General features: G+C 49.0%; 1 protein-coding gene across 1 annotated transcript in view; it reads right to left on the minus strand.

Moving 5' to 3' along the window:
• Positions 1-4,391: 4,391 nt before the first annotated feature.
• The window catches only part of Ttll8 (tubulin tyrosine ligase like 8), a 32,425-nt gene continuing 20,737 nt past the window's right edge, over positions 4,392-16,079 (minus strand). Inside the window, 6 exon segments of the mRNA XM_029564364.1 lie at positions 4,392-4,552; positions 4,585-4,723; positions 4,726-4,995; positions 5,703-6,138; positions 7,301-7,544; positions 9,367-9,515. Of these exon segments, the coding sequence (XP_029420224.1) occupies positions 4,392-4,552; positions 4,585-4,723; positions 4,726-4,995; positions 5,703-6,138; positions 7,301-7,544; positions 9,367-9,515 (1,399 nt within the window).

The following is a 16,079-nucleotide window of genomic DNA, read 5'->3' on the forward strand; positions in this document are numbered from 1 at the left end:
TAATTAGCATGATGTAAATTTCCATGCTTCCTCCTCAAATATAATACATTAAAAAAATTGTTGATTTTTTTTGTGTGTATATCAGACAGAACATCCCAAACCATCTTATTCGACTATACACCCACTTCCCAGATGGCACCCTCCCATAGTCTCCCTTCCCTCACTAGAGCCCATCTATGTATTGTTTTATTAGAAGAAGAGGCTAATGATAACTTTGTGGATGCAAAAATCATTTTAGAAAATTCAATATGCATTTAAAAATGTTGTGTGCTGGGTGGGGTGGCACATGCCTTTAATCCCAGTATTTGAGAGGAAGAGGGAGACAGATTGCTATGAGAGCAAGCCCAGCCTTGGAATGGTCTACATAGTGAGTTCCAGGCCACCTGGGGCTACATAGTAAGACCCTGTCTCAAAAAAAGTTTGTGTATTCATGAGCGTATGCATGTGAACATGTGTGCATGTGTGCATGTAAAGGCTGGAGGTTGACTTCAGGTGTCATTTCTCAGTCTCTGTCCTCCTTAGTTTTTGAGACAGGTCTCTCACTGGGACCTGGGACTCTCTGATTAGCTCGGTAGGCTGACTGGCCAGTCAGGCCCAGAGATCCACTTGTCTCTACCTCTCCAGGGCTGGGATTACAAATGCATAGCACCATGTCTGGCTTTTTATGTAGGCTCTGGGGACCAAACTCAAGTCCTCATGCTTGCTCAGCAAGTAGCCATTTCCCCAATTCCAACCTACATTCTTAATATGCCTAGCAATCAATTTATATGTCTATATCAGACTACATGTCCTTTTAAGAAAGCATTCTTTTTTTAATTTTTAATTATGTGGGGGAGGGTATGTGCACATGAGTACCGGTGTCTGTAGAGGTCAGAAGAAGCCATTGGATTCCCTGGAGCTGGAGTTATAGGCAGTTGCGCTCCACCCAGTGTGGGTGCTTGGAACTGAACTTGGGTCCTCAGGAAAAGCAGTATGCATTGTTAACTGCTGGGCCATCTCTCCAGCCCTTGTACATGTCCTTTTGTGTGTATGTGTGTGGTACTAAGGACCGAATTTTGGGCCTCATACATGCTAAGCAAGTGCTCTACCACTGAACTATATTCCTAGCCCTATGTATGGGCCTTTGTAAAGATTCAGAGCAGAAGCTGGAGAGATGGCTCAGCTGTTAAATGCGCCAGCTGCTCTTGAAGAGGACCCGGGTTCGGTTCCCAACACCCACAAAGCAGCTAACAACCTTCTATAACTCCAGTTCCAGGGGATCTGATACCCTCTTCTGACCTCTACAGGTACTGCACTTACATACATGCAGGCAATACACTCATGCACATAAAATAAAAGTAATAAGAGGTTGGGGATTTAGCTCAGTGGTAGAGTGCTTGCCTAGCAAGCACAAGGCCCTGGGTTCGGTCCTCAGCTCTGAAAAAATAAATAAATAAATAAATAAAAGTAATAAAAACAATATTAAAAAAAGATTCTGAGCAAATTTTATTCTAAATGAGGCGTGGTAGTGGAATGTGGCAAGTTCTGACATCGTAGAAAGACACATAGTGTTTATGTGTTTGACATAGAACTCTCATAACAAAAATCCAAATCTTCAAATAAGTTAATAGACTTGACAAGAATGTACATTCAGATGACTGGGTTTTAAAAATCAATAGCATTTCTGTAGAACAGGTATAATTTGTAGATACAACAAAATTTTACCCAAAGATATAACTTACAATAGAATAAAAATATATTAAAAAATCTGCCGAAAACAGCAAAGAGAATTGAAGGCGTTTAGGGCCCAGTGAGACGGCGTAGTGGATAAGGGCATTTGCCCTTTCTGCCAAGTCTGATGATTTGAGTTTGATCCCCAGGATCCACATGATAGGAAAAGAAATCATCTCCTACAAGTTATCCACTGACCTCCACATGCATCTCATGGCATGAGTGGCATATGTGTGCTCCCCTCCACAAATAAATACATAAAAAATGGAATTTTAAAAGTATAGGAGTTTAAGCCAGGTGTGGTGACGCATGCCTTTAATCCCAGCACTCGGAGGCAGAGACAGGTGGATCTCTGTGAGTTCAAGGCCAGCCTCGTCTACATAGTGAGTTCCAGGACAGCTGGGGCTACAGAGAGACCTGTCTCAAAAAGACCAAAAAAAAAAAAAGTATAGGAGTTTAAAGAAAAACCTTAAAGGAAAAATAAATTTTATGGATTTCCATGGATTGTGTGGTAAAGAAGCCGGCTCAACCCAAAGTAATCATGAATTCCAACTTAATCCCAATAGAACTTCTAATAGTTTTTCTTTTAAAAAATATATTTATGTGTTATGAGTGTTATGTCTGCATGTATGTAAGTGTTCCCATGTCCTGCAGTGCCCATGGAGGACATAGAAGGGCATTGGATTCCCTGGAACTGGAGTTACAAACCGCCATGTGGGTGTTGGGATTCAAACCTGGGTCCTCTATAAGAGTAGCCAGTGCTCGTAACTGCTGAGCCATCTCTCTAGGCCCTCATAGGTTTTCTTGTTGGTGCTTGTTTGCCTGATTCTGCAGTATCTGTGGAAGCACGGGTCCAGAACAGCTCAGTCATTTCCCAGGAAAAGAAACGATGTGGAGGGATTTGCCCAGAGCAGAAGCAACAGTAGCAAAGGCAGATGAATAGATCAGTGGGGAGACTGGTATGTTCAGGGACAGGCCTGTGTGCGTGTGGACGTAGGCCACGAGGTGACCATGTAAATGGGAAAGGCTTTCCAAGAGGGAATCTTTGCCTCATACCAATTACCATCCAGTTCTCAGAGACTTGGGTCCTGGCAGACAGCCCTGGGGTGTTATCACCGTGATCTCAGGGTGAAGGCCTTCACCAACAAGCTAAAAACTCACCAAATTTAGAGAAGTTGGTTAATTTGATTGTATTAAAATTAAGATGGTTTTACAACAAAGGATGCCATGAAGGAGCCAAAAGACAAGTCATAGGGTGGGAGACGGTCTTCGCAACAGAAATTGGTTGGAAAGGGGAATCTCTAACAGACTCTATGGCAAGCTAGGAAGAGTGAGCCCATGGCCCTGAGGTCAGGTGGTCAAAGACGCGAGCAGTCCCCCCAGAAGAAGCTGAAAGGGTTGACAAATGTGTGACAGCAGTTCATTTCCACGCCATTACTGAGTGGAGAGACGAAAGGCGCCCACCATATGCTGCAGAGGCAAAGGCTGAGTCTGTGATTGACAGCAGCAGTGACAGGAGCCACAGCAGCCTGTGTGGTGCTGATCAGGGTGTGAATCAGCACAATCGGGTGAAGTGTCCCCACAAATTCATGTCCACCTGGAACCTTTCTTGTTTGGAAATAGTCTTTGCTGATGCAATCACTCAACAAGGCTGTATTGGGGGGGGGGCCTCTAATACAAAGATTGCTGTCTTCATGGGAGGGAACTCTGAACAGCCTCACGGAGGGCACGTGGCATAGGAATGACGTGTCATCAGTCACCAGTGATTTAGGAAGAGGGACCATCTTCAGAAGTATGGTCCTGCTGACCTGGCTTCCAGGACAGTGAGATAAAATTTGCATTTTTAGCCTTTAGTCTGTGGTTCGTTATTGTGGATGCCCTTACACCTTGTTAGCTGGAGCTGCCACTTCAGATGACTTTTTCCCATGGGAAGAGCTCCGTAGGTGTGCAACCCCTATGCTCCCAGAGACACTTTCATAATGACATAAACCTAGAGTCACCCACACAGGATAGGCTCGGAAGCTGACGGGCCTTGGTGACAGGTCAGACAAGGGGCTCCTCCCACCCAGAGCCCCTATGTTTGACACATGTGCCATCTGACGCATGCTACACACCATCTTCAGCATTGGGGTGCAGTTGCAAATGTGGCAGTGGGAGCCCGTGCTCCGAAGCTTACCATCCAGGGGCACAGACAGCAGACAAGGAGGACTAGGAACAGGACCAGGTGGCCAGGAGGCAGTGAGAGAGAGACAGACTAACCAAGCAGAGGGTACTGTGTAGGAGAAGGGTACACTTTAGTAGAGAATGGTGGGGGCCTGGCCTGACATGCTGAGCTGCTGCTAGGTAACAGATACCACGTGAAGTCCCAGGGTAGAGACACAGCCCAGCCATTCCACCTTGTACACAAACGTGTCAGCTTCATCAGAATCTGAAAACTTCGTGTAAGAGTCCAACAGTTCCTGCCACCTTCCCCATCTATGCCACTTGGTGCTGTTGGGGTGCTATAATCCAACCTCCCCATCTCTGCTTCCCATGAGATGTTGTGCATACTACCCAGGGAGGTCCTGGGTGATTGTTGCTGCAGGACCTCACGATGCTGCTCACCTTGACCGGCATAACATGGCATAACCAGGTAGGTGCCAGTGTGCCTCCAGCCCTTCAAGCTCAGGCTGGAGCTCCTGTCAGGGGATGTTCCTTCCCCAGCACTGTGGCCTGCTCTGGAGGATGCAGCTGGAAGGTCTTTGAGGGTTGGGATGGAGCCAGAAATCTCTAAATATGATGGGACAGGCAGGCACAGGATCCCCATGGTTACCTGATGCTTTGGGCAGGGGGAGACAGAGGCCTCTCCACTATCTTCACACTGTGCTGCTGCACGGGGGCCAGGAACTGCATATTTACAGAATTTTGGATCCAATTGTTTGGTGGACAGGGCTTTGGTAAAAGTGCTTTTTGGGGTCTCACTGTCTACATGTTGGTAGTTGCAGGCTGGAAGCACATGGGTGGGCTTCGCTTGACAGCCCCCCTCAGTGGCAGTACTGGCACAGGCCAGGTGGCTGAAAGTACCTTTGCCTCTTCCCGTTTCCTGCCCAGCCTCAGGGTGGCTCCGGAGGGCCCGCACGCTGGATCTGGCAGACCCTGGGGGCTCTGCATTTTGAGTGGTGAGTCCGAAAGTCATTCTGAGAAGCCGAGGTTGGTGATGGGTGGCATTTGCTTCTTGGCTTTCTTCACACTGATTCCTTCCACACAGAGGTCAGACCCGTTGAATGGGGGCAGCTCGATGGCAGGCTGCAAAAGGGAGGCTGCTGGTCAGTCACCCCCCACCAGGGATGGGTACTTGGGGCCCCTTCTGGGCCCTTGAGAGCCTGTAGCCCAGGGGATCACCTGGCTGGCTCCATACCCAACCATCTGTAATGCCTCAGCTTGGGTCCCACTTCCTGATGCCTCAGCTGCTCACTGGGCTCCTCCTTCAGACAGAGCCCAGCTTGCCTCCTCCAGGCCCTGGGGCTTAACTCACAGGGCTGAAGTTCAGAGGCAAAGGCTCCAAGCCATCATGCCTGGCCTGCTGGGTTACCCCCAACGTGAGGCAGCTGGAGAGACTTCAGAAAGAGGCTAGGCAGGTCTGGAGAGGGATGGCCTAGAAGGGCCTGGATGCTGTGGAACCTCCCAAGCCCACTCGGGCAAGGGCCCTACCCCTTGGCCACGAAGTTGGGGCATGAAGAATGAGAGGTAGGAAGGCTAGACTGTGGATGCCACGGAGGCCAAGTGACCAGTGTTGGTGATCGGGGCTTCTCAGACCCATGTCTAGAGTGAGCCTTTTGATGAACAGGGGGCTGAGCCCAGAGCAGATCAGGCAGACTCAGGCCCCTGACAGACCCAAAGAACAGAATTTGTGCTCCCTAGAGACCAAGAACAAAGGTAAGTAGAACATAAGGGTCCAAGCCCACCCTGTAGAGAGAAGCTCAAAGCCAGGGCAGGGCAGCCACTGTGCTCACCTGCCTCCACAGAAGTTCAAAGTTGCCGATGTCACAGTTTCGGTCCAGCCTGCGGTCCACCACAACCTTGATAGTGTCCTCCTGCACCTGGGCACAGAGCTGAGCGGTGACAGGAGTGGACGGGTGCATGGTGGGGCTGGAATTGATCTCAATGAGCCAGGGCTTGAAGTCTCGCCCTAGGATGCAGTCAGCCCCGTAGAGCTCAAAGCTGTTCTTTCGGGCCTCTACGTGGTCCTGGGCCATCCTCACGGCATTGGTGATGGCTTTTTTCATGGACGGGTAGATGATGCTGCTCCACATGGTCCCACAGCCCCTCTTCTGCAAGTACTCTTGGAAGCGGGAGCTGGTCCACATGTTGTGGCCGGGTAGCAGTGGGCTGCGCCCCTTGTCGTTCTTCAGCCGTCTCTGGATGGAGTTGTTACACAAGTGGATGGCACTGTAGGCAACATGCTTGTGAGGCTGGTGGATGCCAATCACCATTACATGGGACTATCACTATCTGCCTAACCTGTCCTATCTGCCCCAAAGTCCCCATGCCTGGTGCAGGGCAGCTGCAGGAGGCCTGGGCCAATGGACTAGGCTCTGACAGCTCTGTCACCCAGAAGCAGCAGTGGGCTCCCTGGGGAACATAGCAGAGGCCCATCAATGCAGGGTCGCCTACTAGAGCAATCTTCCCAAGCCTCGGTTTCCCCACCTGCACATGTCAGTAGGGGCAACAGCCCTTCAAGTGCTGGTGTGGTGAGACTGACTGATGTGACCTACTTACCCAAAGTTTCCAGTGAGTTAGCCTTGGATAGACGTAAGATGAGTGACGTCTTTTAGGGACTATGAAACACATTTTGCACTAAGAGCATTTCATTTGAATTGCAGGTACAGGGCAGACATGTTAGGCTGGAAATTTCCATTAAGTTCTGGGGCGAAGCCTGCCCCACAGCCACATGTAAGAAAGGTGACAATTCAAAAGGTATGGCCAACTAGATGACAGTCTTCAAACTACTTTCTGTCTACATAGCTGGGCACAGTTTCAGGGAATCTCGCATCAGCCCAGGCTGAGGAAAGGGGGCTGTTCTAGACAAGCGCTCATGACTTGGTTGGGCAGGTAGATGGGGCTACATGCATCTCCCTGGCTCCATTTTCACAGTGAGTTCCTGGGCCCTGCCTGATCTGACTAGAGGCAGCACAAAGACGATGGATGCTTCCAGGTGTGCCCAGCCCCACTCTAGGTTGAGACCTAAGAGGTGTGACTCCAGGTGTACTTGGGGTGAAGTTCAGTCAATAAGGTCTCTCTAAAGCAACCCTCAGCCTCCTGGGATTCCAACTGACTCATCCGTCACAGGTCTCCAGCCCTGCCTGACAAGTGACACTCATGAAACCACCCAGAGGAAGCTCTGTCTCATCCCTCAGGATTCTGCTTGGCTCTCATTGTCCTACTGTACTGGGACATGGTTTGTCTCTGAGCATCTACCTAGAAGCTCTGATGCCTTGGAAGTAGTGGGTGACCTTGAGGGTGCAGAGTGAGAAACAGAATGCCCCAATCTGTGCACACCCAGGGCCTCCTGCTTAGGTGCTTTGGGTAGTATGGAGCTCCCTCTGCTGACCTGTCCAGCTTGTCCAGGGAGAAGCACTGTGTGGAGAACCGTAGGTAGCTTTCCTTGTAGAACCAGATGGTTAAGGGATTCCAGTCGGTGACGAGGAACCACTGCCGGATGTCAAACTTGGTGTCGTAGATGAGCATTGGAGTCTCAATGTACTTCTGGACCACCCACTTGTTGTCTTTGGTGGTCTGGTTGTCTGTAGCCACCAGCTCCAGGATGTTCTCCACACGGTCCATGCACACAATATCTGCAGGCACAAGCAGTGGTATCTTGGCTCAGTGCAGCACAGCCCCTATGAAATCCACCCCAACACCTACCCTGGCTTTGGTCCAGGGCAGAGACTACAGGGCTGACTGCGAAGGGCAGATGTGCACTCAGTGGACTAAACTGCAGTTGGTACTAGCCACCAGTTCTGTTCTCCCATCACAGGGCCAATCCCACATTCCAGAGGGCCCACAGAGATCAAGGGAGGGACAGAGCAGAGACCCACACAAGACTGTGCTCTGGGGTGTGATGACCTCAGAGGAGGGGCTTGGAGATCTGTGAGGGTTAATCCTAAAGGGTGGCCAGACAGACGGCAGCATTTAAGTGCTTCTTGTCAGCTCCCCCTTCATAGGTAGGCTCTGCAACGTCCCACCCACGGTCCAAAGTTAGGCTACATGACAGTGGGGCATCTGGGAAGTAGTGATGTGCTTCACTGTAAACTACACACTGTTTAATGCTGGCAACAGAACCTCCAGCCCACTCTTCTCTGCTGTGAAAATGGAGAATCAGAATGGGGCCACAAGATGGGGAACTTTGATGGGCGAGCACCTTTGCAATCTGCCCAGGTCAACAAGCTCAAGTAACAGATAAAACTGCTTTTGCTGAGAGCGGCTGAGATTTTGGGGGCTGTTCGTTACACAGTACCATCTGGTCAATTCTGACGGTAAAAGGAGGGGTAAGTTCCATCTATAGAGTCCCAGAGACATAAGGCAAGTTCTCACAAAGCACACAGCTTGCATTTCTTTAGTCATAGGAAGTCAAGACCTTGCTTAAAATGAAAACTCTGTCCTCCTACCAAAGGGCTGGAGAGATGGCTCAGTGGTTAAGAGCACTGGCTGTTCTTGCAGAAGACCCAGGTTCGAATTCCGGCACGCACATGGCGGCTAACAACCATCCTTAACTCCAGTTCCAGGGGATCTGACACCCTCTTCCGACTCCCGAGGGCAGTGCACAACACGGTGAGATGCACCTGCTTACATGCAGGCAATACACTCATACATATCAAGTAAAAAAAATAGGTCCGGCGTGGTGGCACACTCTTTAATCCCAGCACTTGGGAGACAGAGGCAGGTGGATCTCTGTGAGTTCGAGGCCAGCCTGATCTAAACAGTGAGTTCCAGATCAGCTGGAACTACAGGGAGACCCCGTCTCAAAAGGACCAAAAAAATCAAAAACAAACAAACAACAAAAAACAAATAAATAAATGAATGAAAGACTTAAAAAGAAAACTCTGGACACAGTGACAAACTTCTGAAGCCACCTTGGTCCTTCACTCAGGAGCCATCAGGGGTAGGAAAGGGATTATACTACTGGGTGACCAATAGAGAAAGATGAATTGATTCTGAACAGCACATCAGGGCTGTTCATACAGTGTCCCTCGGGATACAGAATCTGCAGTGGGAGAACAGTATGGCCTGATGGGAAAGGAGACAGAGACGGCTTGGGACACAATGCTAAACAAGGTGGCATCCCAGGACAGCAGGGGGGTGAGTACACTGGTGCTTGAAATGGGCACCCTTCACCCTCTTTAGAGGCCAGAATATATCTACTGCTAAGATTGAGGCAATATAAAAAAGAAAACTCTGATGAATGCGGATGAGGACACCCAAGCCAACATGGCAACTCCAGAGCAGCACTGTGACGGGCTGTGAAGACACCTCTGCTTCCAGCACAGCTGGGGTGCCCCGGCATCTTGGCCCCTCGCAGACCTCGGTGGCCCTCCCTGCATCTCACACCATCACAGACCAGGTGGCTGGCAAGGCTGGTGACTTACACAGTGAGAAGGCCCAGCCCAGTGAACTCACCTCGGCCCCGGGATTTGGCTGCGGGCTTTATGATCCAGATGTTCCGAAGCCCATCAATCTCTGTCTGAGGATTCACAGAAGTGATCTTATTCAGCAGAGTCTGGCACTGCGAAAAGTAACTTCTTGACTCAGAGATGAAAGCATTGCCACTAAAAAAGCAAGATTCAGAGAGGGCATGAGGCTCGAGAGATGGCCCTCAGCCCCGATGACCAGCAGGCGTCTCCACTCTAGGATAGAGGCAGGATGGGATGTCACCAACTGAGGACATGGGAGACAGGGCCCTGCGAGGCTGCCTTGGACAGGGCGTGTCAAGGGGTTAAGAACCTCCAATGCATGAACCTGGACTGCATGTGGATCCCAAGGATGCCAAGCCCGTGCCACAGGAAAACCACAGACAAGTGGGACTGTGCCAAGGTGCCGTCTGCATTGAATGGAGACAAACTGCCATACAGGCCTGTCTGTTCTACCGTAGCAGCCAGCTTACTGTCCTGTGAACTTTACTGTCAACTGACCCCATGATCTTATTGGTGGATTCGGAGTTGTTGCAGCATTGGGCCTGAGTTAGGAAGCCACCATAATCCCAGGGAGCCACAGACAAGTGGGACTGTGCCAAGGTGCCGTCTGCATTGAATGGAGCCAAACTGCCATACGGGCCTGTGTGTTCTACCGTAGCAGCCAGCTTACTGTCCTGTGAACTTTACTGTCAACTGACCCCATGATCTTATTGGTGGATTCGGAGTTGTTGCAGCATTGGGCCTGAGTTAGGAAGCCACCATAATCCCAGGGAACAAGGGCAGGGACAGTAGGGATGTCTGAGTAGCTTTCAGAATTTGAAGGTATGCTACAACCACCTGAGAGGGATGTGTAGCCCAACACCCATAGCCATACCCAGGTTCCTTGGGGTCCCCACACATGGGGGCAGATCCACTGCAATGGACAATGTTCAGGAAAGGCTCCCTGCACATTGTCCTGTGGCCACCAATGGGCCACAACTCTGGCTGAGACTGGAGGTAGGACCAGAGCAAGAAGGGCTTGGGGACAGGGGAAAATCTGTGTTCTATTCACCTTCTGGGAGAGGAGGGCAGCATTTAGGAGAAATTGAAACATGGCAACCCCTGATTATGTGGGTCAGGCCCCTATCCATGGGCTGAGGAGCTGGAGTCCCAGTAGTGTCAGCCCCCACCACTGGCTGGGTGCTGGAAACCTGTGACAAGTGATGGAGTGATGCCCCTGCCGGCCAGACACCAAGCAGGGCCTCCTCACTCCCCTGGTCTACTGGATGCGAGCTTCCTCTATAGATGTCACATGTTGTTTGGCTCTCATAATGATAGCACAGCTCTGCCACAATAAAGACTTGGTGCAAGCCAGTGCAGACAAACCCCAGCACCCTCAGAACACCCTCTGACCCACAGAGACAGGTCAGATTAGTGCAATGGGATGGTGTCATCAGCAGGAACTTGATGGCCCAGGTGCTGTCACTACCGTGGCTGTCCAGTGGACAGGAACCTCCATTGGCTTTCCAGAACACTGTGGCCCTAGACCTGGAAGTTGAGGGTGAGGCAGCACTGGACTCACACATCACTGCGGTCACATTACCCACATACATTGCCTCTGCTGCTCGGCAAGAGGCTGGAAGCTAGGAAAGTTGTTATGAGACAATCGGGAGCAGGACCAGAGCCTGGCAGTTTCAGAGACCAACGATGCTCAGTGCCTGGACACATCTGCTCAGCAGAGAACAGGTCTGGTGATGAGAAAGACATACAGCCCCATGGCTTTCTGGGTCCTGATGCACAAGCACCTGAGTGGAGCCCTGTCAGCCTCAACAAGGATCAAACAGGCCCGAGGCTCTCAGTGTGCTGCAGGGCGTCTAAGCTGGCAGTTCTTGCAAAGCACCCCGGGGTCTGCTCAGCTCCTGTCAGGTTTGCCAAACTGGGGCTCAGTGCTGCCACCCAGTGGGGTGTGTGTGTGTGTGTGTGTGTGTCTGTGTGTGTGTAGTCCCTGGGTATAGCCCCTGGTGGCCTGAAACTTTGTAGATCAGGCTGACCTCACTCTCACTGAGACCTGCCAAGTGTTGGGATTAAAGGTGTGTGCCACCACACCCAGCTTCAGATTTTTCTTTTTTTCTTTTTGAGACAAGGTCTCCCTGAAGCCCCAGCTGTCCTGGAACTCACTATGTGATAGGTAAAAAGTTGCCAGAGAAGGAACAGATAGAGGAGGAAGCACCAGGACACAGATAAAACTCTCAATGGGATAGAGCTTTATTTCACACGGGACATGTTCCCTCAGGGGAAGGAAAAATGTCTGCCCATGGATTATGAGCTGGGACTTATATATGGGGACTTCAGGGTGCAGAAGGTGGGAAGTTTTTTGGAAAAAATCAGGCGGGGAAAGCAGGAAAAGCTAGGCTTGTAAACCCAGCTCCGTTCCGTCTGCCAGCTAGGATCTGGGTCAGGAAGGGGTTAGCTTTTGTCCTCTTAAGAGAAGGGAAAAGCTGCTGTGCTAAAGCAGCTCTTAAAATCTCTGGTTAACAGGCAGAATCTGCTTATCTTATATTCGGAGAGCAAAGGAAAGCCAGACTGCCTCTTAGAAGTCTGCTTCCCTTGACTTCAAAGACCAAGGTGCTTATCAGCTCGGTTCCCTTTTCTCGGGGACTTGGGAAATCCGAAGTCCCTGAGACCCTGTTGGAGAGGGGGGAGGCTGCTGCGGTTTGAAACCCTAATACTATGTAGACCAGGCTGGTGTCAAACTCACAAAGTTGCACCTGCCTCTGCCTCCCAAGTGCTAGGATTAAAGACATGCACCACCACACCGGCCACAATAAATCTTTTTTAAAAAAAACAGTCTGGGCTACTTGGAAGGTTCCATTGTGTTCTGTCCCAGTTGATGGCAGCTAGTGGCCATTCTCACTTTCCACTATGGGAATGGACTCTGCCTTCCTTGTATTCACACCCATGGACTCACACACACGCCCTCCAGTCCAGCATCTCTAAGACACATTACTGTGAGATTTGTTCATGGCTGCATCATCCACAGCCATTTCTCTGACACTGCTGGAGCCCCATCAGGTCTGGGCTAGATCAATCTTTCTGAGGATGGATGCTCCATTTCTCCAGTGATGGGAGTAGTCAGGTCATTCATATATATATATGTATTTCTTACGCTTCCAAAGCAGTATGTCACTCTATGTTCCCACCAGCTGTGTGTTAGAGCCGTTGATGCAGGCCAACACTTAGTGCTGCAAGTCTCTGATTTAGCTATTCTGGTGGGTGTGTCGAGGCCCCGTTGTGGGTTTTGCTGTCATTGCTTTTTTCCTTTTTCCTTCTTCAGTTTTTCAGACAGGTCTCAGCATGTAGCCTAGGCTAGCCTCAAGCTTGAGATCCTCCTGAGATTACAGGTGCCACCACCAAGCACTCACTGTACTTTTAACTTGCATTTTGTCTGATAAGCTACAATTCTGGGCACCTATTCAGCATGATTAGATAGCTGAGTTTGTCTTTCATGAAGTTCCAACTTTTTTTTTCTCTTTATGCAGGGTCCCATGTAGCCCAACTGCCTCTAACTTGCTGTGTACCTGACCTTAAACTTCTGATCCTCCTGCTACCTCCTGAGTGCCGGGATTACAGATGCACACCACCACACCTGGTTTCTGAGGTGCTGGGCTTCATGAATGATAGGTAAGCACCCTACCAGCTGAGCTACAAGCACTCTACCCATTGAACCACAGAGCCAGCCCCTGCCCTGACATTTCACTTGGTTCATTTCTTCTCACTAGTCAGAGTTCTCTGTAACTTCTAAATTTGAGACCTCTGTTGAATGCATGGACAGTGGATCTGCCCCTCTAGTTTGTGGCTTGTCTTTTAATTCACTTTATAATAAAGTGTTTTTGTTGAGAGAGTTCTTAAGTCAATAAAATATATGTTATCCACTTTTTTCTGTTACCATTAGTGGCTAATAAACATGTTAAAGTGATCACCTTCCTTAGGAAGGAGTTATGCCTAGAACAACTCACACAGTAGAGTATGTAAACAAATTCTGAAAAGGGAACTAAACAGAATGGGCATGCAGTCACCAAAGCGTGCAGTAGTGTCAGTTAGAAAGACCTGCAGAACAGAGCAATGAACTTTTGCAAATTGAGAATTCTATCCTGGAGAAAATAATCTCTCAAAATCAAAAGAAAATTTGCCAGACATGGTGGCTCATGCCTTTAATCCCAGCACTCAGGAGGCAGAAGCAGATGGGTCTCTGTGAGCTCAAGGCCAGCCTGGTCTATACAGTGAGTGAGTTCTAGGCCAGCTGGAGCTATAGGGAGATCCTGTCTTTAAAAGACCAAAAAAAAAAAAATTAGGTTTTTTTGAGACTAAAAGACGGAGAAAGTTCTCTACCAGACCACCATCATTAGAAGTTTTTCAGGACAAAATAAAATGGTTGATGTATGAGAAAAAAGTAACTGACTGTTTAAAGCAATAGCAAAGATACCATGTGCCTTTTAAAATAAAGATAGAAACAAATGACAACAGTCTTAGGAGTGGGAAGAGGTAAACTGAGTCACACTGTCCAGATTTGTTTGGTAAGTAAAGTTCTTATTGAGATGAGTAATAAAAATAAATAAGGTTCTGAGTGAAGTGACTCGTGTCTGTGATCCCAGCACCCAGGACGCTAAGGTGGATCTTGAGCTCAGGGCCTGACTGGGCTATGCACTAAGTTTGAGGCCAGTGTCAGGTATATATATGTAGAGTTAATCTAAAAATTAGACACGGGCTGGGAGAGATGGCTCTGCGGTTAAGAGAACTGGCTGCTTTTGCAGAGGACCCAGGTTCAATTTCTAGCACCCACATGGTAGTTAGCAACTGTCCATAACTCCAGTTTCAGGGGATCCAGTGCCCTCTTCTGACCTCCGTAGGCCTTGCACGACATGAATGCACTTACATACATTCAGGCAATACACTCATACACATAAAATAAAAATAATAAATAAAAATTTTTAAAAATTAAAGACACAAACACATGACTAGAAAGTAGAGGCAGGTGATAAAATTAAATAATTAAAATTCCTGGGTGGGCATCTTAACGAGGGACAGTACTAAGATGGGTGGGTAGTGGCATCACAATGCCTCCTGTAAAGACTACAAGAATAGGCAAATTGCAATGTGTATTTTCCAGAGCTCTGAAGTAAGGGAGGGCGGGATGAGCTATATTCTGACATGGAGGCCTTTTCTAGGACAGGGTTTTGGGAATATTCGCCTGACCAGGACAGAGGCTGAGAATCAGTCTTGACAATAAGAAGCCACTCAGCCACATGAATCTTTGGGAGATTTGGCTCTAGTGGAGCTTAAAACACAGCCCTTCTCAGGGCACAGACAGATATCTGGGCTGAAGGCAGAACAGTCTCCAGACTTTGTAGGCAAGGGTCTTTCAGGGAATGGCTATGACATTCATGTTCACCCTGAGGCCCTGATATCAGAGCAGGGTTGGATTCACCCAAAGTTACAATTATGGCCTCTGGGATGCAGCCCAGCCACTGAGGGTTGGAATGTTAGCCTCACACTGCAGTCACAGCTGGAGAAAGTAGGGCCCCTAGGGAACGCTACTCCCTATCTCCTTGTACCCACAAGGTCCGTATACACGGACCACTGCAGGGCTTACAAAACAGTAGATCCCTCTGGCTAACCTTCCAGAGGATCATGAAAGCCCAAGAAAATGGAATATTTCAAGAATGGCTACAGGTACCAGCCACAGGCCCACCCTCCTGCAGGTATCTTCAAAAGGGAAGACAAATCAAGACGTAGAAGATCTTGTCCAGCAGAGAAAGGCCAAGAAGCCATCCCAGAGGAGCTGCGGGGCTGCGGAAGACAGTGGGAAATCCCAGAAACAGAAATGGCAAACCCGAAATGCAAAAGCAAATCAGGTGACAGAAACAGGAACCGTCTTGTGGAGTTCACAGCTGTGTAGAAGCAAAATGTGCGCAAGAGCACATGGGGAGAAGGCGGGGCTGAGTTCAATGATGTAAGGTTGTTAAGCCATCTAGGAAATGGCAAGAATACATATTTAAAGTAGAATGTAAGGAGTGAAAGATGCAAAAACATCTAGTTGAAAGGATTGCACAGGAGATAAACAGAACAATTAGGAACAGGTAATTATCCAAGGCAGGGGCAGAAGCCCTAGAACAACAAAGAAACAGGACGCAAACAGGACAAAGGGCAACAAAGGGCAAGATGACGATGTGACCCAGAATGTTAACAACTCGGAGCCAATGGCATTCCAAGTTCTAGAAAATGCTTGTGCAAAAAGCAGGGCCCAGCCATTAGCACACACTCATGGGAGGCAGGCTTTCAACACCAAGGACCACCAGATGGAAAGCAAAAGGCTAGAAAAGCTGCACACGTCACACACGTTAAAGAAGCTGGCGTGGATGCTGCCACGGAAAGTAGAGTTTAAGGGAAATTTAAGGGAGAATTATTTCCATATTCTATTCTTTTGACTTATTTATTTTTATTTTATGTGTATGAGAGTATTGCCCGTGTGTATGTAAGAGCACCCGTGTCATGCAAAGCCTGCAGAAGACAGAACAGGACGTCAGATCCCTGGGAACTGGAGTTATGGACGGTTGTTAGCTGCTATGTGGGTGCTGGGATTTGAACCCAGGTTTTCTGCAAGAACAACCAGTGCTCTTAACTGCTGAGCCATCTCTCAGGCCCTGAATTATTTCTATTTTT

The sequence above is a fragment of the Nannospalax galili genome, unplaced genomic scaffold, assembly GCF_000622305.1.
Source record: "Nannospalax galili isolate Female #2095 unplaced genomic scaffold, S.galili_v1.0 scaffold237, whole genome shotgun sequence".
Classification (NCBI taxonomy): Eukaryota; Metazoa; Chordata; class Mammalia; order Rodentia; family Spalacidae; genus Nannospalax; species Nannospalax galili.